Source organism: Cololabis saira, chromosome 9, assembly GCF_033807715.1.
Source record: "Cololabis saira isolate AMF1-May2022 chromosome 9, fColSai1.1, whole genome shotgun sequence".
Classification (NCBI taxonomy): domain Eukaryota; kingdom Metazoa; phylum Chordata; class Actinopteri; order Beloniformes; family Belonidae; genus Cololabis; species Cololabis saira.
Window position 1 is genome coordinate 21,631,152 of NC_084595.1, and position 26,905 is coordinate 21,658,056.

At 38.4% G+C, this 26,905-nt stretch overlaps 1 protein-coding gene across 2 annotated transcripts; it reads right to left on the reverse strand.

Annotated features, from left to right (window-relative positions):
• Nucleotides 1-149: 149 nt before the first annotated feature.
• zbtb34 (zinc finger and BTB domain containing 34) lies at nucleotides 150-21,029 on the reverse strand. Of its 2 annotated transcripts, XM_061730772.1 has the most exons (3): nucleotides 20,875-20,990; nucleotides 16,401-16,480; nucleotides 150-6,880 (listed from the first exon to the last, which is right to left on the reverse strand). In XM_061730772.1, the coding sequence occupies exons 2-3, from the start codon at nucleotides 16,473-16,475 to the stop codon at nucleotides 5,333-5,335; spliced, it is 1,623 nt and encodes a 540-aa protein (XP_061586756.1). In that variant the 5' UTR covers nucleotides 16,476-16,480; nucleotides 20,875-20,990; the 3' UTR covers nucleotides 150-5,332. The 2 variants fall into 2 exon arrangements, with proteins under 2 accessions (XP_061586756.1, XP_061586755.1); XM_061730771.1 differs by lacking the exon at nucleotides 16,401-16,480 and having other exon boundaries at nucleotides 20,875-21,029.
• Between the last annotated feature and the right edge of the window lie 5,876 nt (nucleotides 21,030-26,905).

Sequence of the window (26,905 nt, forward strand, 5' to 3'; positions counted from 1 at the left end):
TGGGGAAAAAAGGGAGAAAAACACTCAAAAGGAGTTATTGTCATCCAAGAAAAGGTATTTCATTTTAACACCAGTAACTTATCATTTATTCTGTTTGCACTAGTTCAACAGAAGCTTACTATGTCTGAGACGAATAAGTCTTTGCCTTCAAGCTTGATAGGAAAATGCTGTACTATGTGGCCCCAAAGATCAGCGGCCTTTGGGGTTATTTGTCATTCTATAGCCCCCCCTGGAGGATTAAAGTTGCACACACATTATTCACTTCTCAACGTGGTGTTTAAACTCTCAATAAACATGTAATGTAAATTTCCTGCATGCTAGAAAAACACATTTTGAACTGTTGAGGTTCAGTCATCTTGCTAAAACGCGCACGGGCGCGCACACACACACAGAATACCATCAATCCACTTGTGGGAAACAAAAGAGACAAGATGTTGCCAAATCAGCGTCTTTAATTTACAAACGCATTAATCTATCGACATTTTTTTTTTAATAATAAAAAGGCAATTTACAAGCTTAAGAACCAAAATGAAGCAGCACAGAATGATTATGAGTAAAATATATAATTTGAATAAATATATTTATTTCATGCTATAAAATAAATTCATAAATGGCAATAGATACGTCAGCTCTAGCTAGCTTCATTTACTTCATAGTTGTACAAAACAGTAGAGTTCTGAGGTTCACAGTTGGGTTGTGAGGTTGTGTGTAGAGTGGACAAACAGGAGCTGCGACATTTCTGCCGTCATGGCTCAGTTCACGGTCTCCAGTGGGCCTCAAGTTTCAGCTGTGGAAAATAAGGGCTCATTGAGACCTTGAGGCAGAATGTTTGGGAACCACTGACTGAAGACTTGCTTCCTCACCTGAAGAGAAGTGCACAAACTATGGACACAGAGTGGATGTCCAGTGATACCACTTTTAGCATTATATACCCTGAGTTCTATGTTAGGTTTTTGTTTTTCGCCATCACCAAATACATGAGAGCCGGAGACGTTATTGTGCAGAGTTTTAGGAGACTGGAAAATGGACAAGGAACTATAGCTAGAGAGAAAACTTGCCCTTCGATCCTGAACTGCTACAACTGTCTCTGTGCCTGAAGAGCCAAAGGAGACCTCTGAACCGCGACATGGCAACAGGAAGCCCGCTCCCAAACAGTGGCGATACAGACCAAAAATCCCTTTCATTATTTGACTAGGCTGGAGGTGCAACCCTGAACAGTGCCGGGTTTCATGACTGAAGCACGTGCTCGGTGTCTGTGTTGCACTTAACTTACTACCACTGGATTTTTTTATTTTTTTTTAACTTGTTAATCTTTTGAAGAGTAAGTTGTTTTTAAGTCAATATCCAATTGTCCTGGTCCTACTTCAATTCAAAAGCTCCCTGACATTTAATTTGTTTGATACATGACAGGCCAATATTTCAACAGCCTTGATGATCCCTATACACCCCTTCTATTTTCAAAAAGGTTATTGCTTTTTTTTTCTCGATAATACACAGTGGACAGAAACTGACAGAAAAGCTATGGAAGACTTGTGATTTTTTTTCCCCCCTAAGCCTGTATCAGTGTTTGTAAACTACCTGAAGTGAGTTTAATTTATTACAAAAGGAATAGGTTGAGCTGCAATTTTCAAAAAGTAGTCTGACAGCCTTTCTTGTAAACACTTTTTCATTTGATTACTTGTGGCCCAAAATGCATTTCCTGTTCCTCTCTCAGGGTGGTGGAACTAAAGGTTGACAGAGTTGACTCGTGTGTCAACTTCTGTTGGTGTATGTAAGTGTACTGTTACAGAAGAAACCATAGTTGATAAAAAAATAAAAAAATAAAAAAAAAAGCTTTTCAACTCCACCTCCATTGACCAAACATGAATATATGGGCATTGTTACTAATTTTAAGGGAGGAGAAAAAAAAAAAAAAAAGAAAAAGTGTCTGAAAGCACCACTTACGAGAAGAAAAAAAAATGAATAAGGTCCCTACCGTATATAATAGTTGAGGGAATTATGACCCTATAAAAAGATCAGACAGGGAGATAATAAATACCTCCCAGATGTAGGTCTGGTATCTTTAAAAAAAAAAAAAACAATAATAATAATAATAATATAAGTGCACAAACAAATCATTTGACAATTTTGTCAAACTTTGTGGTTGAAAATGTCCTGTTTGGCTACAGTAGCTGAAAATAAACTTTTAAAAAACAAATAATAAAAAGCAGCTTAACTTCTTAAGCTTGATTATCTGCTAATTATCCAAGCAGAGTTTCCCTGTCAGATGCTCTGAGAAAACTGAAAGAAAGTTGATTTGTGTTTCTCAAGCATCTCTTTCCTTCACTGAAATGCTTTAACTACAGTACATTGTTCAGATTGTCTTAGTGTAAAGTCTCTGAACATGGAGCAGTGGCTTGCAGGAAACCAGTCTGGCTCTTTGATTGTGGTCAACTGTTTAAAAAAAAAAAAGAAGTCATTTACACCTTAAAATCAGTTGCTCATCTCATGCACAGAAAAAAAAAAGAGACAAACACAAACCTGTAATCAAAAGTGAAGGAAAGGACTTAAGCTAAGCATACTACAAAGAATGGCATGAAGTCATTTCTATTCATTCTTGGCACCGCTTAACACAAATATAAGTAATATGGATATAATATTCTATAATCTCATCACTAAATAATTTCAAAATGAAAAGAGGCACATACATCAAAGTGCCAGGATCTAAAGTATGAGTATAAAGCTTGTGGCAAGGCACTAAGTTTAAGATGCCACTGACGTATCCTCTCTTCCGTTTATGTAGGCTTTAAATAATTATACCTATTGCACAGCTTTTGTTATCAGCGCTTGTATGGCTTAATACGACTTTACTGCTCAACGTCTTTCATGTATATTGTTCAAATTTCACACAAGTGGCTGTTATAAGCTGGGAAACAAACTTTACTTGTGAATACCAATGAATTCTATGCTTTGTCATGAGATTCAGCTATTAGTCTTTGGTGCGACGTCTTGGCACAAAATTATTTAAGCGGTTTGTACCCATTATTCACAAATCAATACTAATAAAACTCCAAAATAATGCAAAAAGTATGCAAACTGAATAGCTAAAGCCATCGCAGTGAGGTTCAGATTAGTCAGCAACTGATATCGGTGTTATTAAATCAACTGAGGAACCTGCATGCGTCAGCTTCTGGAAACAAACTTGTCAAAGTGCTGTAGAGGCTGAGAGACTGTTAGTGAAAACGAAAAAGTGTTTGTGATCAATTCGTACACAAAGATAAAGAAAAGCTAGCTATACTGATTTTTGCAAAAATTCCCCAAATTTTGGTATGCCATCTTATCTGTTAATAAGTGAAGACGATGACTGCACATTCAGAGGAATAAAAAAATTAAAGAACTGCACTCTCGACTCAAAATCTGACAAAAACAACAAAACACAATATCCTCCCACCAAAACACACACTCAGTACAATATTATATGAAAACTAAAGTAATCAATTGTCATTTGACAAACAAAAACAAATTCAGCTTGAATAGATAGGAGAAAATTAAAGGACATAGCAGGTGCTCTTTGATAAAAAAGCAACTAACAGCTGGATGGCAAAGAAAAGAGAAAAGCAAGAAGATAAGCGCTGACCGAGCTTAAACCTGCAATTAATCTGGCCCTCTAAGTGCCGTTTTACAGTGAATTTTGATTATTAAACTACGTGGAAATCAATTCTCATCTATATTAGAAAATCTCTCCACTCCCGATCCCCCTAAGTCGGAGTATGGATACAACTGTAAGCTGTCGTATTCATGTCATGCAGACAACCGTATTCATGAGACTGCAGAGTGTCACCCACGTTCACCAATTCATAAGTCAAATTCATTGTTGTGAAACAGGTCCTTCTCTGAAATCTCTCTGCTTTATCCAGACTGAGACAGATAAGTTTAAACGATTAATCACTGCGGCAGCGCTCTGTCTAAACCAAAACCTAACTCTGCAAAGTGCATAAATACTTAGAATCACCAACTGCATTTAAATCATTTACCCATGAACCCTAATTCAGCTATGCCACAACTATGGAAATGCAATAAAGTAGGATTGACAAACAACAGAAACATGTTCCAAATCTGAAACATAACAGAAAAAATAAAACAAAGCTTTTCATAGATAATAGAATAAAAACCATGTCAGGATGGCTGAGTTTCCTTTGTTCTTTCTGTTTGCATAATGTTCAGACTGTTCCTTGTGTGCTAAGCTAACAGCGAGTACTCCCGTCTCCGTCAGACACTGAGTTTTTAAATTAGAAGCCTACCTTCGAATAAGAAAAGTACACATATAATATTTCTGTACAGATATGCCATCTGAGTACAGAGGAATACAAACAACTATGGACGTTATTTACCCAATATATATGGATGGAAGCATCTCAAAACCACCTTGGCAAACTGAATGAGACTTCCAGTAGTGATGCGCAATAAAATCCTGAAGTGTTTTATATAACAAATATTAAAAGACAGCAAAAATTGTATTTTGAAAATTTAAAACAGGGCCATTCTCTTAATATGTTTTCCACATTTGCCAAAAAGCATAAAAGTAAGCTAGCAGGTTCAATGTACTCCTTAAACATAGCACCTTCTTAACATTTTAACTTGGCTGACCATGAATCAATTAACTAGGACTTTGTCCCTAATCCATACAATCAGCAAGGAATATTTCCCTAAAGTATCAAGGCTTTGTGTTCAAAGAATAATCTTTACAGGGCTTGGCAATAAGATAAACTGTACATAAACGTAAAATGGGTAAACGGTTAACAAACGGTTAACACATCTGTGCCTGGTAGGTTCTTGGCTATGAGGTAGAACCTGGTGAGTTTCATTTAAGTTAAAATACTGTCTGTTATGAGTGTGTAGTTGCATCATGAGGTATTGAACGGATATGTTACACGAAGCTTTGCACTGGCAGAAAAATCATTCCTTGTGAGTAAGTGACCTCCAGTGGCCACATGTGCAAAAACAGGTCAGGTAAAAAGGTGATATGACAAGCATCTTACCAGAGCTTTCACATTATCAATTATTGCAACATGCCTATATAACTCTGTAAATATGTTTTTAAAAAACATGGAAAGATAAAAAGAGAAATCAACTGGAGATCTTGATTATTGGGACCTCCTTAAAAATAGTAAGTTGTTACTCCCTTTGCTTGAAAGAATTTCTATAAAGCGCCCATGTTCTTTCTGCATTTTAACATCTAACTTTCACAAAATTGGCAGAATCCCTTGACTGAAGAAATGTCCATAGCAGAGGGAGCTGATTCGAAAAGAAGTGAGTTATTTAAACTTAAAGCTTCCTTAACCTGAAGCAGGACCTAAAAATCACATCTTGATGCTTGAGCCTCCTCTGGACTGCATTTTGAACTCTCTTCCATATCATTGGCCGGTGCCTCTTCTGCATATTGTGCCTCAAAGACCATCCCCTCTGATGTATCCTCTTGGTCCTTGGGGCCTGAGCTTCCCTCCGTCCTCTCTGGGGAGTCCATGTGATTGTTAACCTCTGTTGCTCCCATGTGCTTCTTCCTCAGGTGCTGGTTAAGGGTGCCCTGAAATGGGAAGCATTTACCACAGATCTGACAGTGGAAGGGCTTGTTGTCTGTGTGTCCACGGATATGGTACTCCAGCTGATCTTTCCTTGTATACTTCTTGCCACAGAATTTACAAACAAAGGGAGTAATTCCCATATGTAGACGCATGTGGCGGTCCAGGCTTCCTTTCTGATTGAAGGTCTTTCCACAGTAAATGCAAATGAGTCGTTCGTTGTAAGGGTACCACTGGCCCCGCAGGCTACGCTCTCGTACGTCGTTCTCCAACCCGGTGCGCCCCACAGATGATTCACCGTCATCTGAGCCTGATTTTACATGACTCAGCACACCTGCTGGAATGGCCATTGGACGCTTTGATCTTGCTCGCCCACCTCTGAAGCCACTGAGCATGGAACGAGAAGGACTGGAGCTGTTAAGATTGACGAAGCATGGTGAGGTCAGCCCTGAGTAAGAATAGGCAGCAGGCTGGATGACAGGACCGTAGGAACCCACACTAACAGCCACAACCTGATCTCCATCCACCAACTCGGTGTGGTAGCCATCATCACCGGCTGAGGAACTATCTGAGTAAGTTGGCATGTTGGTCTTTTCTACCTTCACGTGCACATCTGTTACCTGCCCATCCTTGCCAATAAGTTCGACTTGCTCCGTTTCACCCTCTATGGGTGCCTCGTGCTCTGACACACTGTCACTACTTCCACGGTCCGACTGGGCTTCCTCTTGGTGCCTGACTCTGCCCTGGCCTTTTCCTGCCAGCTCCAACCCGGCCTGACCATGGCGGGAGTAATAAGGGGGGGAGATCTGGGTAGGATTTATAAAGAGGTTGCTGTCGTTCACCCCATTGCGGCTTGTCTGCAAGCTGTCCTTCTCTGGGCTGCAAACACTAACTGGAAGACTGATCTTGGAATGGATGCTCTCCAGGATTTGGGTGCACTTGTCAATGATCGCCTGCATCTGCAAAAAGCTTGCTGCAGTGAGGAAACTGATGATATCGTTGAGTTGTAGGGACATGTGACCTGTATAGCAGAACGCCAGAAGCTGCTCAAACACTTCAGGGCTTTTAATGACTGAAATGGAAAGGCCACTCATAGTGCTGAGAGCCGAGTGGTCACGAAAGTAAGGTGAACTAGCTGCCAGGACGGCCTTGTGGGCTCGAAATGGCTGCCCCTGAATGTGAACGATAATGTCACACAATTTCCCTTGAAGCCGCAACTCATTGAGTTGGGTCAGAACAGTGTTACTGAACTCCGGCACATCAAACTCGATGTAGCTGCCGTCGTCCATTTCTTGAATGTGTTTCTCCAGTTTGTCGGCAGCCTGGTGGGAACAGAAAAAAAGAAGAAGAAAAAAACATTAAAAAGGTTGTAAAGTTGTGCTTTTCCAGAGTATAAATACTGATCTGACCTCTTCAGTTTCAATGCCCAATACGATGCCTGGGGTTTGCATATGATACTGAAAACCAATTCAAAATAAGCCGTATACATCGCATGTGGAAGTGATAAAAGGCATCAGACTTTATTTCAACAATTTTTTCCAAACTGAAAATTAATTTCTTCATACTAAATGTATCAAAATTGCACAGATGTAAATGTATCAAACTGTTATTTATTTGTGACTAAAAAAACGACAATTGTGCGCTATCGGAAATAAAAAAAATAATCATTCACAAGCATTTCAATTTCACAAAAAAATTTATTAAACTTAAACAAATAATCTAAAATGTAGCAGTTAAAACTGAGCATACACACAAACAAAATCTACTTATATGTCATGCATCTCTGTCCAAAACTATTTAAGTCTCTCATTCACTTAGGAAAAGTGTGAACTCATCACTTTCTTCTCAAACGCGTTGCATGTAGCCAATGCTCACTAAGAACTTAAGCATTCTTCAAGAACTAAGTTGGAAACTGAACTTCACTAGTTCTCCAACACACCAATTCTCTACTGGTCCTTCTTGGATTATTTTCTTTCTAATGCCTGATATTTTTTCAGATCCTTGTCCGCTCCTGCTTTTGGATCCCTTTCAGACTCACATTATAAAGCTCTAGTCTGTTATACCCATTTTTAATCTCGTCACTGTCAAATCTGCAGCATGGATCTCTGTAGTCATTAACTTGCAGGTTGCATTGTGCACTTTAATTATGTTTACATTTTTTTTTTTTTACCAAAATATAGTTTCTTGTACAGTAATTACCTTTTATAAGATTCTTGCATCTCATTTAACATGACAAGGCACGTTTATTTGTATAACACATTTCATGTACAGGACAATTCAAAGTACCATAAAAACATTTTAAAAACTGCTTTTAAAAGTAAAAGAGTTTAAAAAGTATAAAACAAAGACACAAATGAAAAGAATAAAACAAATGAGATGAAAGAAATTCTTAGGGTGCTTTCACACCTGTCTCGTTTGGAGCAGTTGTTCCGAAACAGGGAGCGTTTCCCCCTAAAGATCGGTTCGTTTGGTGTATATGAATACAGCAATCGCGCTCGGATGCGGCACAAAACAAGCGAGCCGAGATCGCCTAGGAGAGGTGGTCTCGGCCCGATTCCATTCCAGACCTGGAGCGGTTCGTTTGCAGTGAGAACATAACAGACACAGCACACAGAAACAAACTAGCCACACTTGCTTACGATGCTCCATAATTGTTGTTTTTCCCGGGGTACGGAAGAGGAAACTCCTTCCGCGTTGATTTCTGACCAATGAGAGAACAGCTGGTTCGCGCATGGCATTTGTTAACAGCTTTGAACCGCTACAGCGGTTGCCTTGTGAACACAAACGCCACAAACGAAAAACGAAACAACTGTATCGATTTAGCCCCTGAATCGGAACAAAACAAACAGGTCAGAAAGCTCCCTTAGTGAGGACTGCTGTGTTCAATGTGTAAACTTAGCGGCGTTTTGAACTTCAAATAACCGTAATTTTTGAAATTCACCTTATCTTGTCCTCGAAAAACCTCTCTTCAAAACAACGAAAAAGAAAATCTCAAGATTAAAGAAAATGGACTATAACCTCTTTAATTTTTCAAGAAATGAATGCCCCTACAGCTGTTGAGAAAATAGCCAGATGATAAAGGCAGCAGGTGATCATGCAGAGATCAGATCATTCAGAAACCCATTTGTAATCAATAAAGATTAAGTAGTGTTACAGCACAACTACATCGTATTAATGAGGCGAAAAAAAGAGCTGGAAACTAGATTTTGATGACTTTAGATTCACCTGCCACGTCGCACAGTGCTGCCAGAGATGTGAAAATGCACAAAAAGCGTTTTCATTACACTTTTGTGCATTGAATGCTTGCCTGGTGACTTGGTTTCTGTTTTGTATTTTTCCTCAAAGTAAAAGACAGACATTTTAAACCCAGGCTTTTAGTGATACCTACAGTATCTCCTGGAAATGTGCTAGTCCTTTGTCATCAAAGTATCACATTATACTACTGTGCATCCTTCTCCCATACCTACATTTTTTAAATTGCCTGAAAAACTATCTCCTGGAAGCATATAAAAGGTTCATTACAGGATTTCTTGTTCAATATTTGGTTTTGCACAAATCTGGGGGTAATGGAAACGCACCTACTGTCTTACTGTGGTTGTTAAAATTCAGGTCTGAGTCCAGAACCACTCCCAGATTTCAGGCTTGGCTATTGGTCTTTAGCTTTACTGCTTGATGCTAAATGATTACTTTTAAATCTGGCTTCCTTGGCTCCACTATTATTTCTGTACTGTCATTTAGCTGAAGAACGTTCTGTGACATCCAGTCTTTGGATCAATGTTTGATTGGATTATAGTCTCCTGGTGAGATGGCTATATAGATTATTATGTAATCTGCATAGTTATGGTAACGCATTTTGTTCTTTTTCATAATTTGAGTGAGTGGAAGCATATAGATGTTAAACAGCAGAACCCCCAGAATTGAACCTTGGGGAACTACTAGGGGTGTAACAATATATCGTGCCACGAAATTTTGCGATACAAAAACGCCACGAAACGTATCGTGGAGGTGACAAGGTGTATCGCGATAATGCGTTATTAATATTAATCTATTGTTTTGACTAGAAACGCGCATCCGACCGCGCCTTACGACCGCGACTCAACCCGCGGACCAAAATCTTACTCTGCTCAGAAGAAAGTAGTACCTTTTTGCGGTCCCGATCACGGGACTCTAGCGGGGTTTTGAGCTCTGAACTTTTAAGTCTGGTGTAGAGTTAAGCCTTACCTTATTAAATTAAACCTTTTTCGGGTCGTGAGTAGGATAAACACGGGAAAACTTCTTCCGAGTTGGAGTGTACTTTAATGTCCGCTCAACAGCGTAGGATTTTAGAACATCAACACAGCACCTAGTGCTGTATCACTCCGCCCAATCTAAAACATACAGTATTAACAACTACAGATAAACTGACTAGTGTCATTATAGTCCCTGATTTACATCAGAATATAAAGAATATATTTATAAAATAATGAACCCTGAATTACCAAAATAACCTTCTTAACAAAAATAAATCTCCTCTTACACTTATAAGGTGAGCATGAATCAATCTTTTTTATGATGTAAAATTGTATGTATTTATTTACTTTTATTTATTTATTTAATTTTAGTTGTTACATTTCTGGAAAAGAAAAAAGTCAAATCATACATGAGAGATACTATTCAGTTTGTGACAAAATATTTGTACTTGTCTGAAACTGAAGATGCATAATGCAAACCTGACATTTACTTTTAGTTCAGTTTGTGGAAAATGGTTGGCCTGGCTTTCTCTTTAAAACTTAAACAGTTATAAAGCATTACAAACTGTAACAATAGGGCAAATGCACAACATTGTTTTGTATTTTGTGTCTTTCAAATAAAATACAATTTTTTCCAGTCATATGTTCCTCATTCAAGGTTGTTAAAAAAATACTGCTATAATATCGTATCGTATCGTTATCGTGACCTCAATATCGTGTATCGTACCGTATCGTGAGATTAGTGTATCGTTACACCCCTAGGAACTACTACTACTAGTGTTATTTTTGTTAGCTCAGATATGTAGTTACCTAAAGCCACAAAATAGGCCCCGTCTTTTCGATAAGACAACCAGTAAGTGCTGTGCCAGAAAGTCCCTGCCAGTTCTTCAACCAGTCTTTCAAGATGTTAAGGATCAAGATTGGCACTGAGATTGAAGTTTATTTGGTGCCTTAGTCTAGTTTATCAATCCACCTCTAGCAGTGATGGCATATAGGCTAGCAGGGCTTTGTCAGATTGGATTATTAGATACAGAGAAGAGAAAAGTTTATAGCCTTTTAAACTCTGGGATTATCTGCACATGAACTAATTTGTCATTTTTGTTTGGCTTGTCTTTTCACCTTGCTCATTGCTATTTAATAATTTGCACCATAAAAGCATGTTGTGCAACACTAATAATCGTGTGGACTAAACACGACGACCACTGAGACAAAACAGCAGTTTATTATGCAAGTGTTTCATGTCAGGCGGAATAGTAATTTTTCCTTTTTGAAACTAAGATTACCAGATAATTCCACATCTTATCCTTGTCTTAGTCATGCTTTGGCTAAACTATTGTCTACTGACCTTACCGAAGCATTTCTCAATTATCCAATCAAGATGGATAATTCTGGATGCGCCTGATTGTTTTTTGATTAAACATAGCCAACATAGTGATGTCACTTCCAATGAGGTGCACGTGCCATTTCTGATAGTCAGATACTATACACTTTAACACACTTTTTAAATGAAGAAATAAAACCTGCATCCCACAGTTAAACGTAGGCTCTGTCTTCATAACGTAGGAATATAAACATTTTAAACATTTTTTCTGCACACTTAGTTGAGTCTTGCTTTTGAAATCCTGCTAGCAGGCACACTGCAGTTCATCTGTTTTTGCATAGTTTATGAGTCATGCTGCTATTGCATTTCACAAGTGTTTCATGTTTAAAGTTTATGTAAGGGTTGGCAAACAATTTTTATGGCAACCGTCCATTTACACTGAGAACTAAAATTACATAAGGTACATTGTGTTATTTTCTCCTTGTAAGTAATTTCATGCTCGACGGAACAGTTTTTCCTTTTTCAAACTGAAATTACCTGTTGAGTGCTTACTGAAAGAACATAAAGACAACAACCTGCACCGACCTGGATTGGTATGGGGTTGTGTTCACACTAACCTTCCTTCTTCTTTCACTCACATGACAGACACACATACATTAACTTTACAGTTCTTAATTTCATAGTCATACTGTATAATTAAAATAGAAAACAGGAGTCATAACTCATAGGAAGTCATATTTGCCTTGTTGTAAAGTTTAGTCGCACCATCTCAATAAATGGCTGCATAATGCCTTTAAATGCACACAGTGTTGAGCCTAGAGTGCAACATGGGTCCTGAAGATATTTAAGAGGTATTTTTGCTTAGGTGGTTCCATATAGAATAAAGTGACAATTCTGGAGCAGAAATGAAAAAGCAGAAGAGGTGAACTGAAGATAAAAGGAAGAATCTGAAATGTACATATTTCTTCAGTTATTAACCATCATCTGTTTATTAATCTTACATTAGTCAATTTAACACTGCTACAAACAAGAAACTGAAGGTAAAGCAGACTTATCTAATGCATCTGTGGAACACGATGTACAGTACTTATGACTAATGGGATATAACAGTCATGGGAACCGAGTAAAGGTATAGTGTGTATGTACCGGATTTGGCAGTGAAAGAGGAAAGTCTGGTTTTACCTGGTAGGTGAGCAGGCACTGACTGTTCTTGAACAGTCTTATACAATCTTTAACCGAAGACATAACCATCAGCATGAACGTTCCCTCTGCATCTCTTTTTATGTGAAATGCCTGAATATTATGTAAATCCTGCCAAGCATACTTACCAAATGCAAAAGTATTTCAAGACATGGCAGACATAAAATTTAACCTAAAAAAAAGAATTAAAAAATAGGAAAGGGGAAAACAAAATATTCAGGTATTTGAAATAAATGTCTAATATTTTCCAAGTGCAATGCATTCACCTTAAATAAAAATAACATATTTAATCTTACAGATATATAACTTGTTCTGATTATGTACTAATGTTTCTGTTGCTGGTAGGATGCAGTTTATTATTTTTTTCATTTATTTTTATTAGTATAAGGGGATATAATAATAGTAGAGGATATGTAATTCTCTCTCTCTCTCTCTCTAGTCAAAAAGGATAAACAATTGAACAACACAACTTTAAAAATCAATCTCTGCTGCATCTAATGTGTACTTCTGTGTTTGTGTCCATTCTACTGGTTAAGCCTCCTCTACTCACACTCCATCTTTCAGTCTCCCATTTCTCTCTCTGCACCACCTCCTTCCTGCCTGTTCCTTGCTGGCTATTCAGCATGATCCTCTGCGCATAGAGGACTGTCAGCACTTTAGGGATATAAACACTTTCTCTGATTGCCATAGCTTGCCAAGGCACTTGTCCAACAAACCACATGTTCTAATCCTGGCATCAAAAAGAGAACATTGTGAAAAAAATCTACAGTATATGATAAGCAGGTATGCATCATTTTCACCCCCGTCATTGCCGTTGACACTGCCCCTGCCACACAACACATTTGTACACTACAGTTTATCAGATAAGGCTGCCAACAGCATGCATACTCCAACGAGCCAAATGGAAGGGCAGCCAAATAATGCATACTCAGTGGCTGAGATGCGCATGCTGAGTAAGGGATCACATGCTTGGCTCATATGGGATAGCGGAAAATGTTTAAACTCAGCTCAAAAACTGAATATGTGGCTCAAGTTTCTTTTTTGATAATGATCTGATACAGCTGGCTCATGTAGGCGTGTGAGAAGGATGCACAGTAGTATAATGTGATACTTTGATGACAAAGGACTAGCACATTTCTAGGAGATAGGTATCACTAAAAGCCTGGGTTTAAAATGTCTGTCTTTTACTTTGAGGAAAAATACAAAACAGAAACAAAGTCACCAGGCAAGCATTCAATGCTTTCTTCAACATCAGCAACATTCGACTACTTTGAAATACAGCTTGTGGCTCACGTCAGAAGCATGCATATTATTATAGAAACAGTACGCTATAAACTTTGACTTTATAACTTGCTTGTGATCAATAACTCTGGCCAGAGTGAACTGTAGCTTCTCTGCAGTGTCACTGAACCTTCCCTGAAGCACATCCAGCTGTGTAGTTTTAACAGCAAAGGATATAGTTCAGAATTCTTTCAAAACAGGTGAGTATTTTTCTTAATCCGCTTCGAATGATGGCGATTGTATATTATCATTTTGTACCACGTAAGTTCAATTTATAAAAAAAATGTTGCTTTATATAAATTCACCTCTATGGAATTCCATATTAAAATGTGCAACTGAGCATTAGAAATAAAACGTATTTAAATACAGATTAAAAACTGTTTTTGTCACCATAACTAGATTTCACATCCAATAAGGCTCTAATACCACTTCAGATGAATTAATATAAAGCAATACATGTATTTATATCACAGGGGGAAAATAGTTTTGTTTGGTACAAATTGAATCTACCAAATTTGCATTTGGTAGATTATGTATTTGTTGTAACAATTCTTATTGGCAATAAATCTTATACTGTTGGAAAGCCTATTTATTTCCATTTGTAAGGATCATGCATTTGTGGGATGAGCAGAACTGAGTATGTGGGTGTGCATGTAAATGTCAACCAATTTATTTAGCTACCGACTCAAGTTTGATGTTGGATGATTGAAGTTTGAAGAAACAATACATATTGGAAATGTAACAATTAGCCATTCAACAAACAGAGCCTCAGTTGTGTGTGGAAGAACCATAGTCAGCCACAACAGCCTGGCACCTCCTCCTCACACTGGTCACCAGCCTGCTCACACACGGCTGTGGGGCGGCATCCCATTGTTCAACCAGCATTTGTCGCAAGTCAGCCAACATGATGCTGGCCATCCTCTCCAATCCCAAATTCTGGAGTTAGTCTCTAGCCCCTTTCACACAGCCAGTTCGAGGCGGGAACGTTGCGCCTTTAAGCCGCCTCGCTGTTCTGTGTGAAAGTCACGGAGGCGGAATGGGGGGGCCAAGTGGCCCCACCAATAAGCCGGCAGCGGAGGTAGTCACAGAGCCGTCACAGAGACGAAACGGGGTCTGTGTGAATGACACAGCCGGCATGCCGCTGACATGACGGTCGGACTGACGCTGTCGTCACGCCTCTGATCGCGGAACGCCGGCATGCTGTGTGAATTTACAGACGGGAGCGGCGTTATGCCGGCGTTGTATGGTTCTGTGTGAACCAACAAAGGCGGCGTATTGGCAGGACTTCTTTACACCAATATTGCGGAATCTCTGTGTGAAAGGGGCTTCTGATAAACTGATCTTTGCGAGCATGCGTTGTCATCTTGGATAGAGTTCTTTCCCAGACTGTGGAGATATGGGATTGCCACAGGTTGCAGAATCTCAAGTCAATATTTATTTGCATTGAGATTGCCTCCAATGATGACAAGCCTTGTTTTTCCAGTGAGGGAGATGCCGCCCCAACACCATCACACTGCTTCCACCAAAAGATGTTACTCTATCGGTGCAGCAATCAGTATAGCGTTCTCTGCATCTCCTCTGCACTTCGACCTTATGATCCAGCGTTTATAAGCAGAATCTGGACTAATCACCGAACATAACATACCTCCACATGTTCAGGTTCCAGTGCACATATTGCTGACACCATCGTAAACAGGCCTGACAGTGAAGGGTAAATATGGCAGGCATCCTGGCACCCCTATGAGAAGGTTTGGCAAATTTTTCATGGCCCCAACCAAAATACTCATCCCACAAATGCATGTTGCTTCCAAATATGACACCATTTACAAAATATAAAGGCTTTCCAACAGTATAAGACTCACGGTATAAGATTTACCACACTGGTGCAATAGAGATAAGTCTTGCCCAAGAAAAACTTATTGGAGAACTGAACAAAACAGTACAAATACGTTTTAATTTGAGAACTGAACCAACAATCTTCCAGGAGAAAAAACAGCTGACCACCTGAACCAGATCCAATTGTTAATCAAATGCTTTCACAAAAAATAAATATTTACACAACAGATTAGAATGTAAAAGATGTAATGGAAATATGCATAACTTTGCGTAAGTAAAAAAAATCCCACAAATCCAGAAATATTTTAGGTTTAGAGCGTCATCAGTGTACAGAGCTAAATATTTTTATACTCAGCCTTTGGCTATTTTTCTGATTTGATTGGTTTGAACTGCAAAAATGGAAAACAAGAAAAAGGCTCATCTTTAATTTCAGTACAATCACATGCTTATCAAATAATCACAAGTAGTGGTTTTAAAAGGCTTGAGCTCCTCCTTGTTATTTCTATCCCGTTTCAACAAGATATTATCAAAACACTGAACAGAAAAAACTGACTAGCTTAATAATAAGAACAGTATATCACTTGATAGTAACACCATTTTCCTACATACAGTAAGTAATTTTTATTTATTTATTTTTTTGCCACTGTACTGGTTAAACCTGGGACTCAAAAAGAAAAACAGCATAAATGCCTTAAGTGAATTAGTGGGAAAGAAGCAGTCAACTCAGATTAATTTCAACACAACTACTTACACTTGTACTGCAGTTTTTAGCTCAAACGAGCTCCAACATTATCCTGCTAAGTAATCTTTTAAACTTAAAGTGAAACTGGAGTAATTATTAAGATTGCAAGTACAGTTTATTTGTATATCACACCTCTAAAACAGTTTTTATTATTACCAAATGGGAAGGTTTCACATGAGGCAGAACTGAGTTCAAGACAGAGTATTTGCTACTGAGATGCAAGAAAACCTTACCCCTGGATGCCACTGGGAGCGTGTGCGCTGCAGTCCGACTGCACCATCGTTTTGTTCCATCCTCAGCGTGATCATAGGTCCTATGGGGAGCATTTTAGTGTTTTAGCTTGCTCGTCTAGATTTGTGAGATATTGAGTTTACCTGAAAGTTTCAAGATCATGTGAGAATTCTGGTAATATGCTTGTTTAAATAAATATTTCAGAGGAGTGTCCCATCTTTTTTGCTGTTGTCCTCATAAAAAAGATGGGTATCTTCAAATAAAATGTGCTTTTCAACCTACAAAATTTGAACCCACATCCCCCTTTTCGTAGCTGGTTGGAACCCTGGGAGTTGTTATCCTACAACCTCCATGTGTTAATGCTCAAGGTGATGTTTTTGAAAATTGATTCTCTTTGCCAGTCTGTCATGTGCAAATTGACATGGCTAAGGTCTCGCTCAGCTCCAAAATGGACTTGGCATATAGGGCAGAGAAGACAGTTGCTTATGGGACACTTCAAAACTAGACCGCTGTGCTAAGTGGCCACGATTCACAATGGGCAGCGTGGTGAAACCAGACCACACTGCATTCACACCCAGTGGGATCCAGGGGTTACAGTAAATGTCAGTTTCTACAATCATTTTTTACTTTAATGTTACTCAAATGTTTTCACTGACTGTAAAAAATGCTTTCAAACACAAATTCCATTCAACTACTACCATGCAACATAATGGTAGAGAGAGTAATGTAACATTAGTACTAGTGCTGGGCGGTATGACCAAAAATTTACATCACGGTATTTTTCAAAATTATATCGGTTTCACGGTATATCACAGTATTTTTTTTTCATGCACAACTGGGTGTTAACCACATTTTCTAATGATTTGGAAAGGAATTGCTGCAGTAAATTGGCTTAGAATGGCCTATTTTACTGTCATGAGGAGGAAATATTGTAGAAAAACATTAATGTCCACACTAGTATAAGGTTTGCATGGCCTCACAAAATGATGCCGTTTACAATGAGGTGGCGGCACTTAGGATTCTAATGAAGTGAGAGAATCAGTCAGACAACACTTAAAGACTTTAAGTGTTGTCTGACTGATCTTTTACAAAATTACAAGGTAGAAAATATTTATTGAACATAAAAAACTGAACATTTTTTAATTTCCCAGCATTATGTTGTTTTGGTTCCACCTCCTGGTGAATGTTAGGTAAAATTCTTACGTGGTTACTTTTTGGTTGGCCAACGATTTATGTTTGTGGTGCGCAACAGTTACGGGAGCGGTCAGTCTATTTCCTTATATTACAACGCCGTTATTAATTGTTCGTTTTTTTCCCCCACTTATTCCACCAAACACCGAAAGTGTTTTTTTGCCATTTTCGGCCGAACAATTTAGGTTACCAAACAATCGGTGCATCACTACTGCTAAACAGTCCCCTCACAAACAGTGTCCAGCGGCGCTACGTTCCGCCGCGCGGCGCCTCGGAACGTAGCGCCGCACGGCGTTCCCAACGTTGTGTACGCTACTGTACATACTCACCGGTATTACGGTATAGGAAAAATTCATATCATAAGAAAAATAAACACCGGTATTCGGTATGAACCGGTATACCGCCCAGCACTAATTAGTACTAGTCAACACTCATTTGCACTAAATGGGATCTTCCAGCCGCCTCTTAATTCATAAATCTGCTAGCTGCTAGTGTAAACTATTTACGGCATCCCCAAGTCTGTATACAAGTCCCACAGGTAAGCAAATTTTCCCACAACTCAAAAGTTACCACCAAATCTCCCCCTATATAAAACTCTTTCGCCCACTGCTACTTCAGTAATGCTAACGCTAACATTATGAAATTATCTTTGAGGCTGATTTCAATATCTTAACAATTTTCAATTCATTTCTGTAGATCCCTCTGTTGTAGAAAATGTAAACAATTTTACTGTAAATGACTGCATTCTATGAATTATTACCCATCTGCTGAGACTTTATTTTCCTCGGCATGAGCAGCCAAAAGCTCATCAGTCCTGTCTTCCAGTTTCCTCTCATCTCAATTTCCAAATCGTGTTCTGTGCTCTGACAGTTTGCGGTGGTCATATGTGTCAGAGATACATCACACAGTAGCCATGTCACTGTTTATGTTACTGCACCATTTGGTCACAACACACTGAATGTCCTGCTCAGATTTACCTCCCACACGCTTTAAAGGATTAGGATTAATCATACTACCAGGTTCTTTTTTGGATACATTCTGAAAGATGTTTTTTAGTGCTCATATTAGCAGCTTCAATGTCTGTCCGTCTGAAGGGAGTACAAGACTGGTGAAGAATTATGAAAATTCAGTTCACGTACTACAGCTTCAGTTAACGTGTTTCAATGTGTAAGAACTGTGAGCAAATACCAAATAATTAAGGAGCATTAACAAATCTTGTAACATGAAAAACATATTTTCTAATCAAGAATTAAGTGACAAATTTAACTTTGTCATGAGGTCATTAGAAAAGGGGGTCAAAAGAAAAACACACAACAAGGGTACTGTTATCAGCGTTTTCTTCTTATATGATCAGCTCACCGCTTTACTCTAACATGTGATATTATGTTTTGATATAAAATGACACACTGCCATCCAGTGCTCTAAGCCTTACATTTCACAACATTAAAGTTAGCTGTTGGGTCAAGCCAGTGCAGTTTGATGATTATAAAGAAGAAACTGCAATGTAATAAGAAAGCATGGGGGTTTCAAACATATCATGCCAACTTGTCATAACTTATTTAGTTCCACTATGATCTGGCACGCCTCTTATTTAAAACAGGTTTGGCTATAGATAGAACGGTTTGCAACAATTTGCTTTCCCAGTGATTTACTGTAACCTTATGTATGTCACAGAAATAGTAGTGAATATTGTCCATGATGAACCGGGTGAACTCAGGTGTACTGAAGAGAAGCCACGTTCCTGCACTTTGTCCTTTTTCCTGCTGTATCTCGTCCAATCACTTCACATGTACAATGTGTTACGAGGTGCACAGCTTCAGTTTTACCTTTAGTCTCCAGCTTAAGTCAAAGCCACCTAAAAGAGATGTAGGTATTTCTGACACGTGACAAAAGGCCTGATGCCATCTTATAACAGAATATTAGTGGTTAAAACACTGTTATTTTCAACATAATCAACACTAGGGTAGCCAACCTTCCCTTGAAAAACGGAATCGTCCCGTATTTATAAACTAAAGTACGCGTCCCGTATTGAGCTGAAAAAGGACGCACTTTGTCCCGTATTTCTATGAGAGTCAAAAAATAGTCATAAAATGGCATTGAGCTGCTATTTTAACGTTATTTTTTTCTGTTTTACTACAACTGTATCCTACAGTCATGGCCTTTGAGGCACAAATATGTTTACAAGTTTCCTACAGACTTTCTGTTTGCACTTTTGTTATTGCACTAAAAATGTGCACTATTACAGAATGGATGTTCTGCTTGCTTTCTATTGTTTTATATTAATTTATACAATTTTAAGTTAAGCAGGACAGGTTTCTGTTTAAGAAAGATACTTATCTTATTCAGTTAATTTTGTTATTTTGTATTAAAGTGAATTGCTGGATAATAATTTTTTTTCCCATGTGTTCATGGCATTCAAAAATATGGATCTAATTCAATTCAGGTTCGAGTCAAATAGTTAAAAAAATCGTTTCACTCAAAAAAAAAAAGGGGCTAAAAAAATTAACCATGCCAGGAAAGGTGAAGGCCCTGCAGATCAGGTGTCCCTTATTTATTTTACAGGGAGTTGGCAACCCTAATCAAGACATAACTAATCAATATAGAATTACCAATTACTAACATAACCCTGCTTGTATACCAGGCTACATGAACATCTGCAGACGTAATGGTGCTGGCATATATGGTGATATAATGGAGAACAAACGTGTCCAAAACTTTAAAGCAATTTATTTGCATGTTGTCGATGGGGCTGGCTGTAACTTAACCCGTACAGCCGCCTGGTTGTTGTTTCTCTTCTCAACAATCCCCTGACTTTAAGTTTAAGTTAGTAAACTTAATGAGCCGACTATCCTGCAGCACACACAGGCTAACTAGCTGGCTAAAGGCTGGTTTATGGTTCCGCGTTACACCGACGCAGAGCCTACGGCGTATGGTACCAGGGCGACGTGCATCGCCCTGGTACCATACGCCGTAGGCTCTGCGTCGACTTAGTGGCTAACCCCCCAAAATCCATTTGATTTCTAAACAGAAACACCCCACTTTCACGGATGAAACACGCGTGCATTCACAAGAGAACCCACCAGACGAGCTCTTAACCCCCGAACGGCTGCGTTGCGGCGTCGATAGACGGCTTGAAAACTGTTGTCGGCTGCTGTCATGTGAGATAGCGGCGGTAGCCGCTGCTAGCCGCGGCTATCAGGGCTGAGCACTTATTACTGTTAATCACCGCCGCTAACCAGCGCTGGTGAAACCCTCGCTGCAGAAGGCGAGCTTCGCTGCACTCACCGTCTTGCAGATCAGCCTTAAATGGTGTCCATTCCCCTCCAGCGCGCTCGCTCCGACAGCCAGGCCTCCCCCCCTCTCCGGTCCAGATGTGTCAGACAGTTGCTGCTGCAGTTTTTGCATCAACAGGAAGTGTTCTTGTGGGCTCTTTGCATTCAGCCCGTCGGTCGGTGCGTTGTGGAGCGGCCCCTCCCTCCCTCGCTGCCTCTGCTGTTATTACCGTGATGATGGATGACATGTACGCTCTGAAATAATGTGAAAGTCATCAATGATCGCTCTGTTGAAGTTGTTTTCAACAAATGACGGAGCCCATCATGTCCATTGTGTCACACGAATTGGATTGGTTTACTTTACAACAGTGCCAGTAAAAATCGAATTTAGATGTAGCTAAAGTTTTAATATGAATGAATACTTTATTACAGACTCAAAAGGATCCATATAAAATACATAAAAAATTACAGGTCACGCATTAAAATACATCTGTTCCAATGTTTCCATACTAGTCCAGATGTGTACTTTGTATCACTCCGTTTTCATGTTAGTGAGTGCAGTTATTAGAATTTTCTGACTCATGGAGTAGGCACATAAATTTAAACATAAAATTCTTCAGCAGAGCATGGAAGGTGGAGACATAACAATTAACAAATTCAATCTTGGAAGCTCAAAGAGGATCCTGAACGCATCATATATATATATATATATATATATATATATATATATATATATATATATATATATATATATATATATATATATATATATATATATAGTGTATATCTTCGTTTACTTGTCATTATAAAGTTACTATGTTTTTAAATTATTATATTCTATACTATATTAATATATTATATATTATATTATTATATATATTTATATACATACAGTAACGTTTAATATATATATATATATATATATATATATATATATATATATATATATATATATATATGTATATGTATATATAATGTATATATATATATATATATATATATATATATATATATATATATATATATATATATATATATATATATATATATATATATATATACTTGTCATTATAAAGTTACTACGTTTTTTACACTACAATTACAAGCCGCCTTCGTGTGATCACTACGACTGTTTCAGAAATGCACTTCTTAAGACGCACAGGGCAACTCTAAACTCCTACAAACCTCAGATAGACTGAATATATATATTTTTTTTAATTATGGCGTTGTGCTTTGTATACTTGTGGGTGCGGGGGGAAATCACAAATAATATCATATGATCGATTTGGTTCACTTCCACACTTCCACCACAGGGGGGCACCAGAGATCTAATTAATGAAATAAACTTAAAGCCAAGCCTCAAATTATTTAGGTGCACTGGCTTCCAATATATTTATATAATATTTATATAAAAACAATACATTAATCCAATCTAAATTCAGTAAATAGTGCATTGTGGGTTTTTTTTTAAACCAACAATATTAAATTAGTGTCAGTTGATCAAATATTGGATTTATTTTTTATTTTTGAATGCATCCTGATTCATATCAGTATTGGTTTTCTGGTCTCAGTGGTATAATATATTCACCATGCATATCAAATTTGTATATCATAGCAGGTGACTGAGCATTTTTAAATGATGAAAATGCTGAAACCACCTCAGGATTTAATAGGATACACTTTTAAGTTAGACAATTTTATAGGGCATATGGAGTAATTGTTTTTTATTTCATTGGGTAGATGCATATTTCATGTGTATTTTGGAGAGCATGCCTCTTTTTTATTAACAGTTAACATTTTTTACACGATGGAAGTCTGTATTTTTGTTGTATTCTTGCATGTAATGGCAATACATTTCTATAAAATAATAAAGTATTTAAGCCTTTATTTCTTTCTCCAGTGTAATGAACATGTATTGCTGATCCTAGCTGAAATTCATTTAATTAATCTAAACAACCTGCATAGACAACACTGTGAAAACAAAACTGTTTTTTCTTTTCCTTTTTTTTTAATATTCAATATCCACACTCTATTTATTGTGAGAAACACAGAAAATACATTGATGACATTAGAGGTGTTTGACTGATCAGCTGGTCGATTATTGGCTTTTAATGTTTAAGATCGGTGACCAGTCAAACACTAGATATCAAATAAACCAAATAAAACCAACCAATGTTCAGAACAAAATACCTCCAGAAGCAAAACGTCAGTATTTAGTGTGACCTTCCAACCAAGCAAAGATTCAATATTTTTTTTAGAAGAGACTGCTTCCATACAAATATTTGGGGTGATTCTTATTAGCATTTCCTTCTATTGAAGAGAGATATGTTCCTGTTTTCTGTTTGTGTCTTAAAAAGGCTGGGACATAAATATGAGTGTCATTATAACTTTGATAAAACAAGAAGAGCAGGAGTGTCTACAGTAAGTCGTTTACACAGTAGGCTACTGCAGATATTGCTTGTGCTCTGTTTCTCTAACAATTTAATTATTTGGCTGTATCGAATAATTACACAAAATCTTGAGGTTTGGGCAAGAGTACGATGTAATTGTGTAGTTGTATACCATGTAAAGGCCGGTAAATGGTATTTTGTACTGAACTCTGTCTTCTAAACAACAGAGATCAAAGTTCATGCTAATTTTTACTTAGTTGTACGTGCATTCATAATGCTTCCTGGAGCTGGTATGTACTTTCTATTCTGGATTTGAGCTGAGTGATAATTGTAGTGTTTTTTGTGTTTTTTAACGAAAGGGACAAGCAAACGTTTGTGTGATCCTTATGCTCACTGAAGGACTTTATTTGTACTACCTGCACTGGAGAGGAATGAATGTCTGCTGTGTGTCTTTGTTTTTTTCTTTTTTTTTTGGTGGGTTGTGAGTGACAGCTTGGCAGCCCAGGTGAATATCTGACCTAATCTGTGTGCAGCTGGGTGATCAACATGGAGAAAGGAATCGCTTTGTCATTGCACGTGCTTCATGTTAAACAAGTCACTCCTCTCTTCTCTGCAGTGATTTGCTCCTTTTTCTTCTTTTTCAGTAGATTGATGCACAAATGAAGGTGCAGCCAAGGCACGTGGTTAGGGATGGTTTTTCTCCATCCACAGGAATGATTGTGGTATTGATAATATTTCAAACAAACTCATTATCAAAGGGTTTCCTGTTGAAGTTACAATCTTTCTCTGAACTGGGGCTTTGTTAGCGGTATCATTTGGCTGACCAGGAATTATTTGGCGATAAGCTAATGGGGATGGTTTGGAGTGGTAGAGCATCAAGGACTGTGCAGGGGCTCCAGGTGGTGTGGCCTGTGGGGTTCTTATGTGCTTTTCCTTTTTAATCCCAGATGACATTGCAAAATCCCTAAGCCACATGCCCCTGTATAAGACTGCATAGGAGCAGATAATTTGCTTAAAGAGCGCATATCATGTATCAAACCGAGTGAATAAGGAGCTCCACTGTTTTGCGTTAAGCCTGAAACCATATCTCATGCTCAATATGAAAGTTAGGAATTTATATTTGTGTGATTCTAGTCACACATGAAGTGAAACATTTGTTTTTATGAGATCATTAATTATAACATGTAGTGTCACTGAAAGGTGTCAAACCATTCTGATGCACTCAACAAGCATCACTCCAACCGCAATTTGTTAATTTATTATTGAGTAGTTCGTCCAATGTTTAAAGCCTAACATGAATAGCACATTGTTTCCTGCGCATGCCAAGAGTCCCAGAATATTTTGGCCGTCAGTGCCGGGGAGAACAATGTCCTCCCAGTGCTCCTGTCCAGAAATAGTCTATAGCTCACTGATGGACAACATATTTCCCAATAGCAGGTGTCTGAGCCCGTCAGAGCTTGATCCCCACCATGACTGTAAAGAAAAGGGCCAGCTCGTCCAGGTGCGAGAGCACCCCTCCGGCCCTCTCAGGTTTCTCCTTGATGGAGGAGCTTTCTTCGGAAGAACGAACAACAGAAATATTTTCAAGTATTACTATCAAAATGCATACATGTGAATCCGGTCAGATTACATTATAATCTGTATAGACTGACAATAACACAAGTGCATGATCAAAACGTTGTTTTTCTTTTTAACTTAGAGTGTTTAATTACACATAGATATATAATAGTTTCATCTCATCTGTACAAGCATCGCTCACTTTTAAGAAAACTACGGTAGAAGTTCACAAAAGCTTCCTGTGCCTCCATGATTTGATCTTTCATTCATTTGGAAAATCAGCGGGATTCTAACTAGGGCAGATCAAAATAAAATATAAAATCCTAAAAAGGGGCTTCACCAGCGAGTGTAATAATTACTGGCATCGCAAGGAAAATGAGCTCTCAGATGTGCTGTATATTTGCCTGAGAAATTAAGCCAATTTGTGAAAATGGTGGCCGGGGGTTGAGGGAGTACAGAGTGGCTTGTAAAGATGAGTGATATCTGGCACAGCATGAAGAGAATGAGAGGTGTGCTGCCTGGTGCTTAGCTCAAATGAAAGCTCTGATTAGTGGAGCAAAGATCAAAATGACAGAGCGGTGGAGGCTTCAGCTGGGTCTTTGTTATTGATAAGTCTGTCATCTCTGCTGATATTGGAGCCGTAATGGCAGCTGATGATTAGGCCACTCCTGAGCTATTAACCACATTTCTTATCCTTTTACTGGGGCCCACAAGAGCCTGTTTGAGAGACAAAGGTGTCCTTTATGATGCTGGCTCCTTAAACGGCATCCACCTGACCTAAAAGGCACAACTGTTACGTCTTTCTGCCCGGCCAACGAAGCCAAGGATGACATGCATGTCAGAGGTCGCAGTCTGCTGCTGGTTGAAATGAAGGGGTTCTGAGTGAGTAAGCTGCTGAAAGAGGGCTGCTGCAAAATTACAGAAAATTGGCTGTTTTGTCAACATTTCATCAGAAGATTTACAGAAAGCTGACCCCGACCCATTCTCTCCCTTCTTTTGCAAGACTAAGGAGATTGAGTGGGTCAGAATTGACTGACAAACAAATCTCTTCTTTATTTCTTTTCTCGCTTTCTCTTTCCTTCTCTAGAAGTGATATTCAATATGATCTCTTTTTAATGATCCTGAGTGGATGAAATTACATATCCCCAACACATATTGTTGAGGCTCTTTTAGACTGATTCTGGGGTGCACTGAGGGCATAAAAAGTAATTATCGGAATGTTTCAATGCTCCAAAGAGTAGAAAACTATGGCCATTCATTTGGTGTTATTATACCATGGTGAGCATAGATCCAGTTAACTCACTTTAATATTTCTGTTTATATAATAATACACTATGACAAAGTGTCAGATGGTTATCATATGTGGCACGGGAATCATTTGTGTAATATACTTAAGTTAGCTCGCTAATTTGAACAGTGATTGCATGAAAAGTTTTAGAATTAGGATTTGATTAAAATATCTCTGTCTTAAGAAAAGTTTTGAGTTGTAAAATGCAAAAAGTTAAAGGTGTAATTCTTGAATTCATATGGCCAGATTGCATACAACAGTGTTTTGGTTGCAGCATTTCCATCTTCAGGTCCATGGTTTGTTTCTGACCTGAGCTCAGTCTGCTCCCTCGCTTTGGTATTCCCCTACAAAGGCTAACAGGAATCCAAGGCTTGTTGATATAGCCCCCAGTGGCCGGAGGCAAAGCATCTTTCATTAAGGTCTAAAACCTCAGGAATGAGATACTGGCCGCACGATAAGATCTGGTAATGCAGTAACATGGAATTATGGAAGAAGAAAATTGCCATTTTGTATGTAAGCACCTGTGATCTCCCGTGAAAGCTGGGTTGGGTCAATCCCAGGAGAGAGGACTGGGTCCTGGAACACAATTTATCCTGGAGAGAAAAGATTTCAGGGTAGAAGGCTAGAGACAAGGAAGGTGCTGCAGGATCATCTCAGAGTACCAGACATGTGTGTCTGTCAGAGAATATTATCTTCTAGCCCTGGGAGAAATGCCCCCCACCCCTTCGTGGCTTTGTTTGTTGGCAGCAAATGCTTTAAGGTCAATTCAAAAAAACATTCATGACACACTCAGATTTCGCCATCCTGTT